Source organism: Dipodomys spectabilis, unplaced genomic scaffold, assembly GCF_019054845.1.
Source record: "Dipodomys spectabilis isolate Male_0828 unplaced genomic scaffold, ASM1905484v1 ptg000054l, whole genome shotgun sequence".
Lineage (NCBI taxonomy): Eukaryota > Metazoa > Chordata > Mammalia > Rodentia > Heteromyidae > Dipodomys > Dipodomys spectabilis.
Window position 1 is genome coordinate 5,233,361 of NW_024870731.1, and position 17,424 is coordinate 5,250,784.

A 17,424-nucleotide genomic window follows, 5' to 3' on the forward strand; every position below is an offset into this window, starting at 1 on the left:
GTGATCTCAGAGCTGAGAATGTTGGTCCTAAGCAGTACTTGGATATAAAGAGGTGAGGCTCCATTCCCATTTTCCCTTGGGGATGAAGACAGCTGGTGGAGGACCAAGCGAGCCACCGATGCTAAAGGTCATCCCTAGAGGACATGAGGCTGGGGAAGGACTTGTTCCTCAGAGAGTTTTCCAAGAATGGCTTTGAGCAGCTAGGTGGCCAGTTTTCAAAAGGAGGAATTCTATTGTCAACTTGGGGTTTAGAACAGATACCTCAAGAGCTTCTTCCAGCCCTGAGAGGTCACATTCCCCGCCTATTTCTGGGAAAGGACTGAATGTGGAGGCAGGGGCTGAACCTCGGCCACACATTCAGACAAGAAGCTGGGTGAGGCTGTAGAGACCTGGTCTAAGCTGGGTAGCTGACAGTGCAATTCCTAGGTCCTGGAGGTGAGCACCTATTGTCTTGTTTTATACTCTTTGATAAGGAATAGCAAGGCAGCCATTTCTAAACAAGTATGTGGTCTTTTAGCCAATAATACTTATCTAAACGATCATTAATTAAACGTCAGTGACAACCATTCCTGAGTCAGAAAAATATGTGGCAGGGCCATTTTGCCACTCAAAGAACAAGTAGGCATCACAGAGGGAGCAAAAGTGAGCCCACTAGTTGCAATACAATATTGTAGCAGCTTGGTGATGCTCTGACCAAATGTGAAGTAGACAAGTCCACGAGAGCCATCGAACCATGGATAATCAGGGGGTTGGGGATACATGTGGAGGGGACAGCAGGGTGGAGAGGACTGGGTGAACATGCAAGCAGGACAATGCAAAGGCCATCCAAAATGTTCTTGTACAGAATACAAACGCAGGCCTGATATCTCATTTTTAGGACAAATACTTCATCCTTGAAGCCTATGTTGGTAAGTCACAGAGTCAATGTGACTGACCAAGAAGGCCTGAGCTCAGGACCTGGCCAGAGACAACAATGTGTGGGGAAGGGAAACAATTTAGATGACCGGGACTGATCCTTAGCAAGTCCTGTGAAACACAGTGGAAAAAATCAAAGGTGGGAAAGCCCAAACCAAGTATACAGTCTCTAGAAGTTCATTTGCTTTAATGACTTCACCGTATATATGTTTATATATACTTGCCGCTACAATTTTCTAAAAATAAAACCAACATGAAAATCAATTAGGCAACAGAAAAGAAAAGATCAACAGTCTGGGAAAGAGAGCGTAGCAGGTTAAACATTGCAAAAAAAAAAAAATGACATATGGCAACTAAATCCAGCCAACAAAGGACCATGGGTGTTTGTGCTCAGTGGACCCAGGAGCTCAGGGAACAAGATCACCAAAGATGTGACATGGACTGTTCCTCCCCTCCCCCCTCGGAGAACTCCACATGTGTTGAGGAAAGGGTCGGGAATCAATGTTCCCATTCTTAGGCATATACACAATCAGAGGTTAAAAATATCGAGTCTTTTGGAGCTGAAAGTCTGCCCTGAGCCTCGCCCAGGGGTAGATGTCCAGCGAACAGCATGTTGAAAGAGGAAACAGATGAGAAGGAGGCCTGAACATCTTCTGCACTGAGGGCTCCTCAGGTGGCCTAGGGCAGGGAACTGCCAGTGCTCATGGCTGAGGAGCATTTGGTCTCAGGGTATAGCTGAGCAGAGAAAGGTCACTAACTGAAAGCAGTGTATGGGCATGCTCACCAGTGTGATTCGGAAAGGCTAGCTGAATGCTAAGAATGAGGCCTCATGAAAGCCAGCCTTTTACAGACACCCCATATCAAATGCTAACTAGAAGCTCAAGTGGATCCCTGGTCCTTTCAGATGCTTGCTGAAGGAGGATACTATTGAGACACTGACAGGCAAGGCGCAGCCAGATCACAGAGGCGCAGTAGAGAGAGGGAGCAAGGTCAGCCACTAGCAGACATGAGGCAGCCAGGAAGCTGGGTGTTGACCTTGAGGACACTGCACCACCCCATCAGCCAGCAGATGGGGCAGCATGGGTGTCTACTTGTGAACAAGCTTTGGCTACATTCTGGTACCCAGAAACGACAGCCTTCCACCGAAGAGTACAGTTAAAGCCCCTTAAAGCGCTGAGAGCCCTAGGGAGGCTTTCAGGGATGAGAGCTTATAGAACTTTCACTTCTATCACAGGCTCGCTCTGACCCTGTGACTCTCAGCCGTCTGTTCCAAAACTTTTTGTTAAGTATTCCCCAATGTATGTCATAGACATTTTAAACTGTGAAATTATTAAGTAGGGTAGACGTGTCTGGCCATAAATTTGGTAGGGAGCGCAAAGCAATCCAATTAAAGTCTTGCTGTTTTCTCATTAGTGCCAGATCATTCTAAACCCAAGTGCCAGTTAAATATCATGCATGGCAATTTCATAACTGCCTAGTGGAATCTCATATAAAGTAGAATTTACACAAGTCTGGGGCTAAGGAAGTTGAAAATTCATGTACCAGGCTTAGTAAAATACCATTTTAGTACTTGTCATAGTATGGACTTGGCATGATGAGGCTTAGATCATACCTTGGTGAAAATGATAATGTCTTACAATCTGTCACTCTTTACAGGGAAAACCTGCACTTTTAATAGTACTATTACATCTCTCCATCACTGGACTTTTAGCAAATATTTCACATCATTTTATTCCCATTGCACACCTGCAAAGTAGGGAGAGAAAGTAATACTCACTTCATAAGACCCATAAGGAAAGTAAGACCTGGGTCAACAAGTCAGGTTTGAAGTTGGGCTGGAACTGGCAGATGTCCCACTGTTCACACTGAGAATCAGTTCCCTTCCCGTCCAAGAGCATAAAGGGATTTCACTGTCCTCATCTGATACAGGCTGCCTGGGCACCAGGATGGACTTAACTATCAGGGCAGCCTTGTAGGTATTAGCTGGGCAGGGCATGTGGGTGGGGGCACAAGTAGACTGGCAACAGGAAGCAGAAGCCAACACTGCACCACAGTCCCTCCCATGCATCTCCACTCATCTCCTTGAGGGACACACATACACACTAGACATCCACCAAGACTTGCTGATGAACTGGTGCCAGGCCAGTGAACAGAGATCTTCTGTCTGTCCCAGGCCTTTAGTCCAGGCAAAGGTCAGACAAAGGGAGGCAGATGGGAGGTGATGCTCTCATTCTCAAGCCTCTTAATTTTGAAAGGGATTCTCATCTCAATTTTGAGTTCTTAGGCAGCTCTTTCCCCCTTATCACAGGGCTGTGCACATGCTCCCTAATCAGCTTTACTAGCATGTAAAGGCAAAGGAATGGCGACTCTCCTTGTTACACATTAGGCCTGGCTCCCCTTGGCCCCACAGTCGTCATCCTTTGGGGAGCTTCAGCCTGAAATGTTCACCAGTGCCACCAGCTGGGCCCAGAGCAGACTAAGGTACAAGAGGATACTAGCAGGCACAGCTGTGGGTTTCCCTCTGGTGCCTTCACAGACCATGTGGGCACAAGGATACTTATTATTAACTCCATTCTACTTCTTGGAAAACAAAGGCACAAAGCAGTTAGTTAGGTGTCCTGCCCACTGTCACATAGCTAGCATGTAACATTACTCACACACTAATAAAACGAGGGGTTAGCCATTAAAATTTTAAGTGATCTTTTAAAACTTAAAATTGGTTTAGTTCCAAAGTGGTATTTCTGTTTACTTTCTTACTTCTTCAAGGAAATGGGGGAGGCTGGAGCTGGAGGAAGGGAGGGAAGAGTATCAATTGACCTTCATCTTTCAAAAAGACTGTGTGTCTAGGTTCCCAATGTATATGGAAAGTCATGGGTGGGAATTCTGGTCTCCTCTTTCAGAATCAATGAAAACAATGACATTATAGGACACAAAGTTTGCTACTTACATTCACTTCAGTTATAGCAATATCAACGACGCTACCAACAACAATTAAGGCATCAAAAGTGTTCCATGCATCAGTGAAATAGTGCTGTTAGGGCAAACATTCAGAAGCCACAGAGGAGAGGAAGCGCAATAGGAAAAAAGAAGAAAAGGACAGTGTTATCAAAGGGGAACATTCTAGCATTATGCCACCCGGCTACTTGAAAAAAACGCACTAAGACAAACATGTCATACATACATCACTTTAGGATGGCTTCTGACATAGGAAATAAAAGCAATTACAGACACGCTATCTTGCCTCGTCTACTAGCGGCAGGGGTCAATCCTGCCCAAAAGTTCAGCTCTGCAAAGGCAATTGGTGTCTTCAAAGCCTTGGGCTAAAACTCTACTCTACAAGATCTTTCCCACAGCTTCATCAGGAAATGCCTGTTTTCAGATCAAGTGTGATTGGGATCTGTGACTTGTCCAAGTGATGCCACCGCAGGGCAGAAAGCAGAATGTGCAGACAGAGGGGAAAGGACGCAGGCCACGCCGGGTGCATACTCACGTCTGCTTCGCTGAGGGCCACGTCTATAATGCTGCCGATTACGATGAGGGAGTCAAACGTGTTCCAGGCGTCACTAAAATACCCCTGAACAGAGCAGGTGGGGCAGATGTTTATGAGCACGTATGAATGAAACATCACACGGATCATAGGGGGACACATCTGAGTCCCTGCAGCACCCAAGGCAACCGGGGCGGGGGAGGGGCGGGGGGAAAGCCAAAAAGGAGGCAACAATACTGTCCACTGGTGGAAAGGGGCACAGAGGGGGTGGCTGGGCACTTGTGCATGTAAGAAAGGGCGTGTGTGAGAGACAGCACACACACACACACACACACACACACACACACACACACACACACACACACACACACACACACACACACACACACACACACACAGCCTCTGAGCAGAGAAAGCAACCTTGCCCAGGCACCTAGCATGTCCATCCTAAACCATGACAAACTAACAGAATAGCCAGGCTCTTCTGGTCCTTCCAATAATTTCTGACCACTACTTGCCTCTCTTCTCTTCGTAAAGAGCCACAGCAGTAGGCATATCACACCTTTTCATTTTCGTGCCACTTCAAACAAGCCAGCAGCCCTCCTGCATCCTCAACCGTCCAGTATTACAAAGGCTGCACCCTGTTACAGGATGACCAAATCAACTCTCAGTCTTCAAAGAGTTCTTTGTCTAAAGAACACAGACAGATTTGGCCTAAAAGTCACAGTTTATAGCAAGAGAGAGGCACAGAGACTCAAGGCATAGCTTTATGGCAGAGAAATGCTTAGATATGAGGATGGAGCTTCAGCTCCACTGTAGCTGAAGCAGGTTCTACAGAGGATCTGAGTACTTATGATGGAGAGAAGACTCAAGAGCTCCCTCAGTCTTGAAGAAGCCCCAAATTGCCAACCCACTCTTCTTTGCACCTTGACTGTGGCTCTTCTCTGACCTCTCCATTCTCTAGGCTAAGATGACTCTTCATCCCCATGAATACCATTAGGCTCCTCCACACCTCCTGTGCCTCTACAAGCCTAACCTCCCCGGCTCATCTCTCTCTGCCCAGATTCACTTCCTCCTTTCAGGTCAGATAAATGCCAGCTCCTTTCTGGAGCCCGGCCACTCCCTCCTGACTGCCCACATTGCATCATCTTGACTAGCTCTCTCTCTCATACCTTGATCTTATAAAGTCTACCTCCCCTTCCAAGGAGGACTGCACTGCTCAGTCTGTCCTCATCTCCACCAACACTGACATCTGACCCAGAGTCCTAAACATAGTAGTGTTTGACATACAGAGGTCTTCATTCCACCAACTGGCACCCTACTGGTCACTCAGCTTCTACTGGTTCTTGATTTTCTAGTCTTGACATTTTACCAGTTCTAAGGTATAACAGTCCCGCGGATTGAATTACAAATCCACACATATGTGCCATACATTGTATATCACACAGTAGATGCTAAACTAGTGACACCTCTGGAAATAACCTGTCAGAGGTGGTGGGTACATTCTGTACACAGAAGCAGGAGGCTTCTGGTTGCCACAACTGGACTGTCTATAAATCAATCACATCTTCTTAAAAAATGAGCGTATGTCTTGGAAATAAAAATTCAAGTCTAATGTTATGTAAAGAAGGGTCCAGCATGTTTACAACTGGGTATTTTGAGTACAGTACTAAGTATTAAGAATGTACGTTGAAATATCAGGTTCCAGGAACTGTGATCAAATGCAGGCCCAGAGGAAACCGCTGTACAGTCACCGTCTTTTGTGACACTATAGAATATGTGGACATGTGGAATGTCCTCATTGGAGCATTAGAAATTTTTTCAACATGTTCCCCACCTCCCCCAGGCCCCGGTGCCCCATTAATAGGAAAGTCATCACATTCCAATCAGTTACTGTCTTAATTTCTGGCTAAACAAGGTAAGATTTCCCCCCCCCAGCTTCTGTGACTTCTGACTTACTCTAAGCCTCTCACCCTGAAAGTCATATTGCCTCTCCCATACTTGACCCTTGCTGATTGTCACTCTCTGAAACTCCTCTCTCATCAGTCCAAGCAGCCAACAAAATAAGTTACCTTGCACTAAGTCTGTCATCTGTGTTTAGAAGTCTAATGGGAAGGTCTACCTCAAAATATAACTTACACCTCTTAGTTTGTCTTCTCATGAATTCATGATCCTTGGCTGGCAAAACTGAAGGAAGAAGAGAGGCATCTTTAAGTCTAAACTTGAGATCCTTAAGAGGTCAGAGGTAGGGTAAAGATCTGGCACCAGGATATAAAGGAAGTCCTCTGACAAGTCAGCTGGGTCACATGGCTCCTTCAGCGTTGGCACTGATGCCCAAGGCTGTGAGCATGGTGGATCCTCTGGAATCATTTCTACTTGTCACACATGATGGGTGGCAAGCAGTTCTTTGCACTGCTGGCAATGCTGTAGACTACACTAAGGGGAAGAGTCTTATTTAGAGAGGCTAAACAGCATGGCAATCTTCCCCCTCCTTCACGGGGGAATTTATGCCTTAATCAAATGCTTGGTGTGGGTAGGTCCTAGACTGCTAGAGTACTCTCAGAGCATGGATACTGACCCCTGAGGCACACAATCAAGCTCTGCCCATGCCCGTACCACATGCTTGTTATCTCTCCTTTTGCTGGATAGATTTACCAGAAGCCAAATTCACTGCGCATTGCACTTCAGCCCCACTCACAATTCATCTACAACCTAAAATGATCAGGGTTCCCACTGTTGTGTTATTCCCATCAGCCCACTAGCAGATGGAGGCCAATTCTGATGCACTGCGGTAGATAAAATTCCTTCCCATTAACATGATACAAAGGTTTAATACTTCTTTGGGGCCCTAGAAGTGTTCATGAATGTCAGTGACTCTTTCTCTAGAAAATCACTCAGTCACAAAATGGTGCCCAAATTCTCATATTTCATGGATCAAAGGCTAACACCCCTAATCTAGGCAACAGGAAATGACTTAGTGCAGGTGGCTAGAATCAAAGGGTCTGACCAGGTGGCTCTGACAGGAACTCAGGGGAGGCAGAAATGCCAGCCCTCCCATTCTTCCCACATACTGCTTCCCTGTTTAGCAGCCTCCTATTTAATAAAATCACTGCTGAGTGAGCATGACTCAGTTCCCCCACCCTGTATAGCCACCATGGCATCTGCTGAAGATGGGCCCATATCCATACTCTGTCCTCTCAGATGATAGCGACATGTCCTCCCCAAACTAAATTTTACAGCCAAGTCCCCTCAAGGAGAACCAGTTTCATCTATCTAAAGAAACCAAACAAGTCAGCCACATGCAATAACATTATCCAAAAATATCCTGACTCTGGAAATTTTAAGTCATGAACCTGACCTTGCAGAATTAGAGCCAGGAAGCTCTATTATTCCTAGGAGCTCTGTGCTGACTCCAGATAGTAGGCTCTTACAACCTAGGGCTTCAAGAACATGGGTTTTGACTTTACCTCTAGCCAGGACAGAGCAGAGGTTTGGGCATGGTAAGGGGCAATGTGTGTAGAAGGGATGCAAATGGGATACAAAAAAGCAGCTCATGTCTAGGTTCCTTTTTCTGCCTGAATTCACTCTCATCAGCAGATCTGAAGAATGCAGATCTATACAAAGGACTTGTCTTCTGCCATTCACCATAGTAGCCAGATCAGTCCAATTTCTGGCAGGGATGTTTGGGCAATATGTGACCTATGTGATAATCTGTAGTGTAAAATGACAACTTTCTAACTAATACATCCCTTTCAAAAGACAAAGGAGGGGCCTAAGGAAAATATACCCTACTCTGGTAACTCTGTTCTACCAGATATCCTGTGATAGAAAAGAAAGTACCATCTTAGACCAAGCAGCAGCTAGAATCTCATCCATTAATTCCTTATTCCACTCCATCAATCTTTACAGAGTAATCACATGCAGTGGACTTTATGTGAGGCCCTGTGAACTTAAAGACAGCCAATGATCTTAAAAGCTGTTGTTCCTTAGAAAATGGAGAGAAACAAGGAGCAGTGTGAATGAGAACAACTCAGGATAAGCTCCTTGCGGATGCACATGTCAATGAACAAGTGGCCTTGGCAGGATGAGTATGGACAGCGACACAGAGGGGCAGTTTTTTCAGTAGACCTTAATACATACAAGGGCAAAAAAAGGATTTTCAGGCAGGCTTGTGAGCATGGGAAAGTCCAGCAACTTCATATTCTAGGATGGAGTGGGGAAAAAGGAATAGCAGTAACAGAAAGTGAGGCAAAAATATACCTGGACCAATGTTTTATGGAGGATTTTGAATATTAGCCTTAAAAAATACTTTTTTGTGGAGCTAGGCACCGGTGACTTATGCTTGTAATCCTAGCTACTCAGGACGCTGAGATCTGAAGATAATGGTTAGAAGCCAGTCTAGGCAGGAAAGTCCATGAGACGCTTATCTCCATTTAAGCACCACAAAAGCCTGCTGAAGACGATCTGTGGCTCAAGTGATAGAGCACTAGACTTGAGCAAAAGAGCTCAGGGACAGGGCCTAGACCCTGGGTTCAAGCCCCAGAACCAGCACCAAAACAAACAAACAAAAAATACCACTTTTTCCCCTCTCAAACAATAGGTGGCTAGATTATCACCGGAAGAGTGGCCTATCCAACTGACTTTTTGCTTACAAAAGGAGTAACTGAAAGATAAAAAAGGAAGAGCTGGTAACAGGAGACTGCTTAAAAAAAAAAAAAAAAGCAGGCAGTCAGTGTAGCCTACAAGGGAGGGCAGGCAGGTCTGGATGAGACTGAAGGCCACCATAGCCTTGGGCATATGTGTATCTTAATGAAGAGAAGAGGAGCAGGAGAGCTCTGGGTGACCCTGACACTAAAGAAGTAAGATGAGAGGACAATGCTCACCAAGGAATCAGTATGAAGTTCTAAGGGCAGGGATATTTGGTTTCAAGCATTACTTGGTACTGAAAATAAATCATTTACAAAGACGTGGTCACTGAAGAACTAAAAAGACAGTACTGAATTGTCTTTCCACGAATGTGCTGTAGGGTATTACTGCAGTTTAGAAGCCATACACTTATTAGGAGTCCTGGAGCAGGGAGTGCTGCCTGGGGTTGGGGGTGGGAGCGGTGACTCTAAGTCAATTTGTTTTTATTTTCTCCAAGCCCAAGGTAGCTAGGAGTATAAATTAGATATTTGCAGGGAAGAAATGAAATCAGAAGGCTTTGATGACTAAGACTAGGGAACAGAGTGTGGCTCCCTGGAGAAAAGTCCACGGCCACAGCAGGTAGTCAGGGACAGGATCAAGTTCTGCCCAAAACACCAGAGAACATCTGGAAATATACCGAGGGAACACAGACAGACTAGGCCTGCTGACTCCACAGAAGGGCTCTTTATAATAGTGGAAGCCAATGTTTTGGGAAAGCCTCTCCTCCTTTCTGGAAGCATAAGAATTAATTGGAGAATTTCTGCAACTTCCCTGGGAAGTATTGGAGGAAAAGGACCTAAGTAATGGCTTGCCTTTCAAAACTATAGCTCAGAGGTCAACTTCAAGTCCAAAGCTCAATTTGGACTGCATAAGGTTGATGCCCTACGGGTAGGCTTTCTCCTTGAAGTCTCAATACAATAAATTAAAGTACTTGCTTGCTTGCCTTTCCTTGATGCTTTTGTTCTTTAATTTCTCATCACCTTTCACTCTTGACAACCTATGATCAAAACCAGCTTTTCCCATGAAGAGAGACTGCCTGCCTACTGTAGAAGCTCCCAGCTGCTTGTGGATGCGAACCCCACATGGCAGTGGACCATTTCCTTCTAAATGTGCTTTGTTAGGAGGTCCCGTTACTCAACCAGATTCTCTTATAAGCAAGATCAGAATCCTCCCATTATTTTAACCCTTGCTTCCTGAAATGCCTCTGCCTTCCCAGGAAGAACTCTGTCTAACTTCACTTTCTGCATCTGTTTTATGTAACAACTGCCATCTACTGACAGCGATGCTGGGAAGCCCTTCTAGAAAGTGTGCTCACATAATACATAAGTTGGCCTCCAAAACCCTGGCACAGAGCTCCCATAAAAGAGACAGACTCTCAGAAGATTCTATCTCCTTGGAACTATCCCCTTGGATCATTCATCCCCAAAGCTCTGAAATTGCTTCTGGGCCTAAATACCCCATACTATCTAGGTACAAGAGAACCTCACTGGCTCCTTTGTAAAACAAAAGGGCATGGCTTGTAAGCATTGAAGAAACAAACTAAGTTTTAAAGATCAGGATGGATTTCAAGAAGAACTTTGCTTTGCTTCATCTCTCTTGGCACACAGTGCAGCCACAGCGCTCTGTAAGTGCAGAGATGCCACCGTTATTGCAAGAGTTCTCACAGTGGTAATTCGGGGTCATCTCAGCTTATGAAAATATCTTGCTGAGTAAAACTATAAAGCAGCATAATTTCTGGCGGAAATGACCCATTTTAAAACTCCTATCTATATCAGTACTGATTATAAATTAGTTACTCATTTCCTCCTTGATAACACCCAACTGTTCACACGCTACTGAACCTGCCTCCCAGGCATGATGATTTACTGGTACAAGCAAGGTGCTATAAGCCAGTGCATTGGCTTACTAGAGGACACAAGCAGAACATACATATACACATACACAGTCACACAAATGTACACACATTGTGTACACAAGCTCCTTCATACACTCAAAAGCACAGGCATATATATATACATATATTTATATGTGTGTGTACATATATATATATATATATATATATATATATATATATATATGTATTATTCCAAGCCCAGGCAGGAAAGTCCGTGAGACTTTTATCTCCAATTAACTCCAGAAGTAAAGCTGTGGCTGAGGTGGTAGAATGCTAGCATAAAAGCTCAGAGACAGTGCTCAGGCTCTAAGTTCAAGCCCCAGGACAAGTGTGTGTATTCGCTCGCATGCGCACACGCAACACACACACACACACACACACACACACACACACACACACACACACACACAGCTTCATCACCAGACAAAGAAAACATGGCACAGAGTATCTGGGAAATGTTCCATGAGTATGTTCCATGTGCACATATCAAGAACTTTTACTCTGCAACCTTTTCCATCAGTTCAGACAAATATTGTTCAAAGATGTAAATATGAGAGGGAAGTAAACCAAAATCTTAGAGGAACTGAAGATGAATTTGGAAAAGGAGATGTTCATGTATTTAGATATGGACAAGTCACAGCAGGTAATATCTGACCATGCATAAAGTGCCAAATTTGACCCCACTGCAATCACCCCAATTATTCACTTACAAATGTCCTTTCTTTTTGGTCCACAAAGATCTGATAAAGATTGTACAGAAATTAATTGAAATTAAAGAAAGGAATAGTTTGTATTTAGAATTTCACCTCCCTGTGGCATATGTGAGACCATTTCTTAATCGGCTTTTCTTTAGTTGGTCTTGTTTGATGCTTCACATAGTGAGAACCAATGAGTGAGGCCCTGGTCTCTGTCATGCTCTAACTCAGAGTGTCAGAAAGAGAGTGACATCCAAATGCTTCACAGCTCAGCTCAGCTCTCAGCTCTTCTGTCTGTCTAGGGTTCTAAAATGAAGGAACATCACTGCCTAGTGATGGATGCTGACAGTGAACACTATGGGAGTACATGCCAGATACTTTTTTTTAAAAAAGCACTGGATATAATAATTGTTCACTTCTCAACAGAGTGCTATAAAATACGTCTATGAGTATTCTCATATTTTCAATGAGGAAATGGAAACACAGGAAGTGAAGTAACTTGCTTAAGATAGTAAATGGTGAAATTAGGACCCGAATCTAGGGCAATTCCAGAACTGTGCTTTTTGACATGAGCTACACGGTCTGTTACACCACAGCCTTTGGCAAGCATGACTGGAGTCCACTCCCTCTTAAAGGAGATGCGATATACTAAATCATCTAATACAGTTTAATACATTTGACATCTTCCTTTCTTAAACTCAAGTGAAATTTTTCTAAATGGAACAAACAAATGATGGTATGGCTATGAGAGGCTTGTACTTGGTACCAGAACTTTCCTTAAAAGGTGAAAAGGATGCTGTGGGCCAAGAACAAATAACACTAAACTTCATGTTAGGTATCTGAAAGTAAAATCAAGATCGAAATCTTTCATGTTCAAACATTTCCATGCTCAGACCATGAGGCAGGTTTCCCTGAGACAATGTGATGCATGCTGTTCTAGTAACAGAAAACCACGGTTCAGAACAATCTTCAACCTGAAAATTCCCAATTCTCCCTTCCTCTTCTTTATCTCAGATTTGTTTTCATGGGGGCTTTACTTCTTCAGATTTATTTTTCCATAGGTGTACAGATTCTCTATCAGATGTGATGTTCTCGGTGGTAACACAGTTAGCAGCCAGGATAAGTTAGCATATTTCATAACACAAGGTTAACAGGAAGCAGGGTGCTTCTCTGGGGGTGATTTTGGCTTTTGTGAAGTGGATGAACTCAACAACTCACCTTAGGCTTAAATGCAATGACTTTCAAAACCATCTCAACAGTGAACACCCCAGTGAAGACCATGTTCAGAATGTCCATGGCATCGTTGAACATCTTGGACTGCTCGTAGTGCTGCAGATGAAGAAAGAGGTGCAGTTCTCAGACCCCCTGTGGTCTCACTCCCTTACCCACGCAGGCTTCCCAGGCCTCTGCATCCCTGTGGGCACCCTCCATGATTCAGCACCTTTTCCCCATGATTTGGTAAGAACTGCAGGGTCACATGGTGAACTCCCACAAAGTACAGGGGGTCTGTGACAAGATGAGGATGATTGAATGATGGAGGGGAAAAGGGGGAACAAACAGGTCTATTCTCTCTGCTCAGGATAAGAAGGATCAATCCTTTCTTCTGGTAGGGCTTATACTCAGGCCCTTGACTAAGGCATGATATAGATACTACAAAAATCTTCATGAATATAGGTAGAATTTGGGCAGGCTGCTATGCCATTTATGTCTATGTTTAATAAGAAGGCATTATAAGGTCTCCATCAGCATGTTCTTTTTCATTCATAAAGAATTCTTCAGCAAAAATGCCATAAAATTTATCCTTGACTGTCTGTAGACCTGTTGTCTAGATGGCATTGAGGGCTGGTTTGATTTGCTCAAGTTCTTTAGGTCCAAGCAAAATCTGGATCTAGACCTTGGCCGTTGCTTTCTGGCCTACTGTCATATCTACTGAACAACAAAAGCTCTGAAAACATTCACTGTTGATACTGTTCTGCAATCTAAGGACTTGGCTTATTCAAGTGAGATACAGTCTTTGCTCCAACATCAGCAAGAAGCAACAGTAATTCAGTTCAAACTCAATTATTTCACTGGCATACTGGAACCACTTTGAGGGCCAGGAATGTAACTTGGGTTCTACTTTTCCACACTGGGTGTTCACAAACAGTCCAACATAAACTTTTTTTTTTTTATCTGAGGAAAGGGTAATAGATTTCTCCATTTACCAGTAAAGTGAAGCTCAGAAAATTTAAATACCTTTCACAGAACTGGCAACTTTACTACCCAACTGGTAAGGAGTAAAACCAAGGACTGAAGTGACTGCTTGTGGAACTCCTAAGCTTGCATCCTCAATTTCTTCCTGGCCACAGGAGACCCACAGGGAACTGAATGCTACAGGCAGGCTCCATAGGACTTATATATACCATCTGCTCAAAGGAGTGATCTGAAGGATCTACCATGACAACAGTCAGCCAGAATGGGGCACTGCCATGCTACTGCCCGAACTCATCAGAAAATCAAACCCATCCTCGTGTGAGAGGGAGCACTCCACCCTCAGAATCTTGGGCACAGGGCTGCGCAGAACGCCCAGACTTGGTTCCCACAGCTGTCTCCATTTTTACCTGCATGGCCAAGCAGAGTGTGTTGAGCATGATGAGGACAAACATCATGTATTCGAAAGGCGAAGAGTTCACCACGTACCAGAATTTGTACTGGTAGGGGTTTTTGGGGATGTATCTCCTCAAGGGACGTGCTTTCAAGGCGTATTCGACACACTGACGCTGCAACAGCAGAAAAGGGAAAACACGGAGTTCTGAGAACTTCTAGGGAAGGAGCACACAGCAGTTATCTGCCCTGCCAGAACTCACTCCAGCCTCCAGGGAAGGGACCAAGGACGATGTGAAAATGACACGAGCAATCTCCCTTTTTGCCATGGTACTACCAAGACACTCAAGGTCCAGCATACATCACCAACTCTGTTCCTCATGCCAATCTCCAGGAAATTTAATGCTTTTGATGTTATTTTTGCTTACTACAACTATACCCAGAGGGCTGGGCATGATGCCTCATACCTGTAATCCTAGCTAGCTGGGAGATGCAGATAGAAGGCAACCCCGGCCAGGAGGAAAAGTTAGTGAGACCTCATCTGAAAGATAATCCGGCTGGGTGTGGTGGCAAGTATCTGTAATACCAGCTACTCAGGAGACAGAGGTAGAAAGATTGTGATCTAAGGCCAGCTTGGGCAAAAATCATGACATCCTATCCAAAAAATAAATTAATGACAAGAGGATTGGGGCACAGGAAATGCAACGTCCTGAGTTTCAATCTCCCCCGCTCATCCCCCCCCTCCGCCAAGTCCTGGGACTTGAACTGTCCTGGGCACTGCCCTTGAGCTTCTTTTGCTCAAGGCTAGCACTCTACCACTTGAGCCACAGCACCACTTCCAGCTTTTCCTGAGGAATCAAGCCCAGGGTTTCATGCCTGCTAGTCAAGCACTCTACCAACTAAACCACATTCCCAGTCTCCTGAATTTCAATCTTTAGTACCATAATACACAAACAAAAACTGTAGCCAGAGTTTTTGCTGAAGACCTACAGTATTTAACATATAAAGCAGAGGAGTGAGGACTTGTCCCAGACCTTTCTACCAGTGGGACTTGACTATGTGTCAGCCCCAGAAGAGGAAGCCAACTGTCAAAAGTTCTCTTCAAGAACCAGAGGACCTAGGCTAACTTCCTGGGACAGCAGCCTCTTGACTGCTCAGATGGACCCACATAAGATGCCTCTCTGAAGGCAGGATGAGCTAATCATTGATGCCTTATGGTAAGTTGTCAATGTGTCTCTCTAGGAGATGGAGGTTCAGGAGCTTGACATGCTCATTTCAGAATCCCAGAAAAGGGTAATAATGGTGTGACTAAGGTGAATTAAGGTTGGGTCTTAACCGGAGTACTGTCCTTCCCACTCATACTGGAGAAGAAGGGTTAGTACTCTGGAACAAGACCAGAGGGAACATTCAGCCCTGAGAGCTCTCAGCTCATTCCTGAGTCCCTAGACCTGTCCCACTCTTCCTTTGACTCTGAATACATCAGGCTAAGATGTTCCCTGTATCCAAGACTTGGTGCCACTTTGACTTTGCCTGCCCTGATTATGGCCCTGATTTGAGACTTTGGGGAACCTTGGCTGCTGACACACTATAGTGTTGGCCCTGCCTGGATGGCTTTGGCCCTACCATTCATCTTGTCTTCCTCATATGGGGAAAGGGTTGGGACAAGTCTCCTTTGGACTGTCACTGGTGGATCTGCAAGAATATCCTCACAACTCTAAGGGAAATCCTTCTACAAACCAAACCACCAGTGCATCCTCATGTTTCCTATGAAACAGCTCTACCTGGGTCATATGTTTCTTTATGCCAGCTCACCTCAGGAAGCCCCAGCTACCAGATCATTCTTGCTTATTATGTCATCATCAAAGCAGAGATACCACTGATAGAGTCTGAGAGAAGCTCGTAGAACAAACTCTAAATCTCAGCCACGCTCCTAGAGTTCAAAGGATCTTTCAAGAAGCAACTCCTTAATGGTCTTAATTTAGAGATAATGGAATAAGTGTAAGGATGGACCTAATATCACAGAACAGATACAAAAAGAGCAGGGCCAGAGAACTCCTGGATTTCTGGTATCACCAGTGCTCATAGCAAAAAACCCTGTGCTTTTACCAGACTGGCTAAAACAAGGTGCTAGAGAAAGAATTATGCAAGTGAAACTTCAGTCCCCAGTTCAATGTTTCTGGCTTTCCCTGTTCTATTAGAGGGTTCTTCCTCCTAAGTCAGCAATTCTTGACCAGGGACCACCATGTTCCCCAGAACATACCTGGAAATGTAGGGAAATACTAGGTTGTCACAGATAAGGGGGGGGGTACAACTGGCATCTAGTGAGTAGAGGGCACAGATGGTTCCTATAGCCCTGGAAATATAAACAAGAACTATCTAGTCTACAACATCAAGAGTGTCAAGGTGATGAAAATCTACCCTAAGCTAACACTAAGGAGTCTTCAGTAGGAACTGTGGAAACTTACTGTTCTCTGTTCCCAGATCATAAAATCCCACTAGATTCTGAGCCATCATGAATGGATCATGGCCTAAGAAATTGGCCAAAGCATTCTCTGATTTCTTACCAACAGGCCTGGGGATGAGTTTCACAATCATAGTCTATTTCGTATGAAGCTGGGGATTGAACCAAGGACATGTTAGGTAAGCACTCCAACCCTGAGCTATAACCCTAGCCCTTCACAATCTCTGGGGACCTGACTCTCCACAGAGAGACTTAATGTCACTGAGCATGTGCTCTGCTTAGGGCCCTGAGCCACCCACATGGATACCCTTCTCTGTGTGGAGGGAAAACAGTTGAAAGGAGATCTGCTCTTTCTCAAGGGAGGAAGCACAAACAGTGTGTGACTTTAACCTGATTTTTATCCAGCTCACAGTTCTTATACTCTTTTTCTCCCTGCTCTTGAAATGTAACGATGACAAAGCCCACAAAAATGTTCATCATGAAGAAAGCAACAATGATGATGTAGATGATAAAGAAGATGGAGATCTCCACGCGGTAGTTGTAGACTGGGCCAACATTCTCTCCGTTGGAGTCGATGGCTTTATACAGCAACCTGGAGAGCAGAAAAACAGAGTGAGGACCTTCAACCCCACTCAGGCCACAAGGCCCAGCCCACTGTTCTCTAAGCCCCAGAATTCCTCTGAACTCCTCTCATGAGATTGGT

At 44.6% G+C, this 17,424-nt stretch overlaps 1 protein-coding gene across 1 annotated transcript in view; it reads right to left on the reverse strand.

Annotated features, from left to right (window-relative positions):
- Cacna1d (calcium voltage-gated channel subunit alpha1 D) overlaps positions 1 to 17,424 on the reverse strand; it is a 349,086-nt gene that overhangs the window by 47,882 nt on the left and 283,780 nt on the right. The window contains exons 27-30 of the mRNA XM_042680100.1: positions 17,112 to 17,313; positions 14,278 to 14,436; positions 12,896 to 13,006; positions 4,406 to 4,489 (exon numbers count right to left, since the gene is read on the reverse strand). Of these exons, the coding sequence (XP_042536034.1) occupies positions 4,406 to 4,489; positions 12,896 to 13,006; positions 14,278 to 14,436; positions 17,112 to 17,313 (556 nt within the window). The remainder of the gene's footprint in view (positions 1 to 4,405; positions 4,490 to 12,895; positions 13,007 to 14,277; positions 14,437 to 17,111; positions 17,314 to 17,424) is intronic.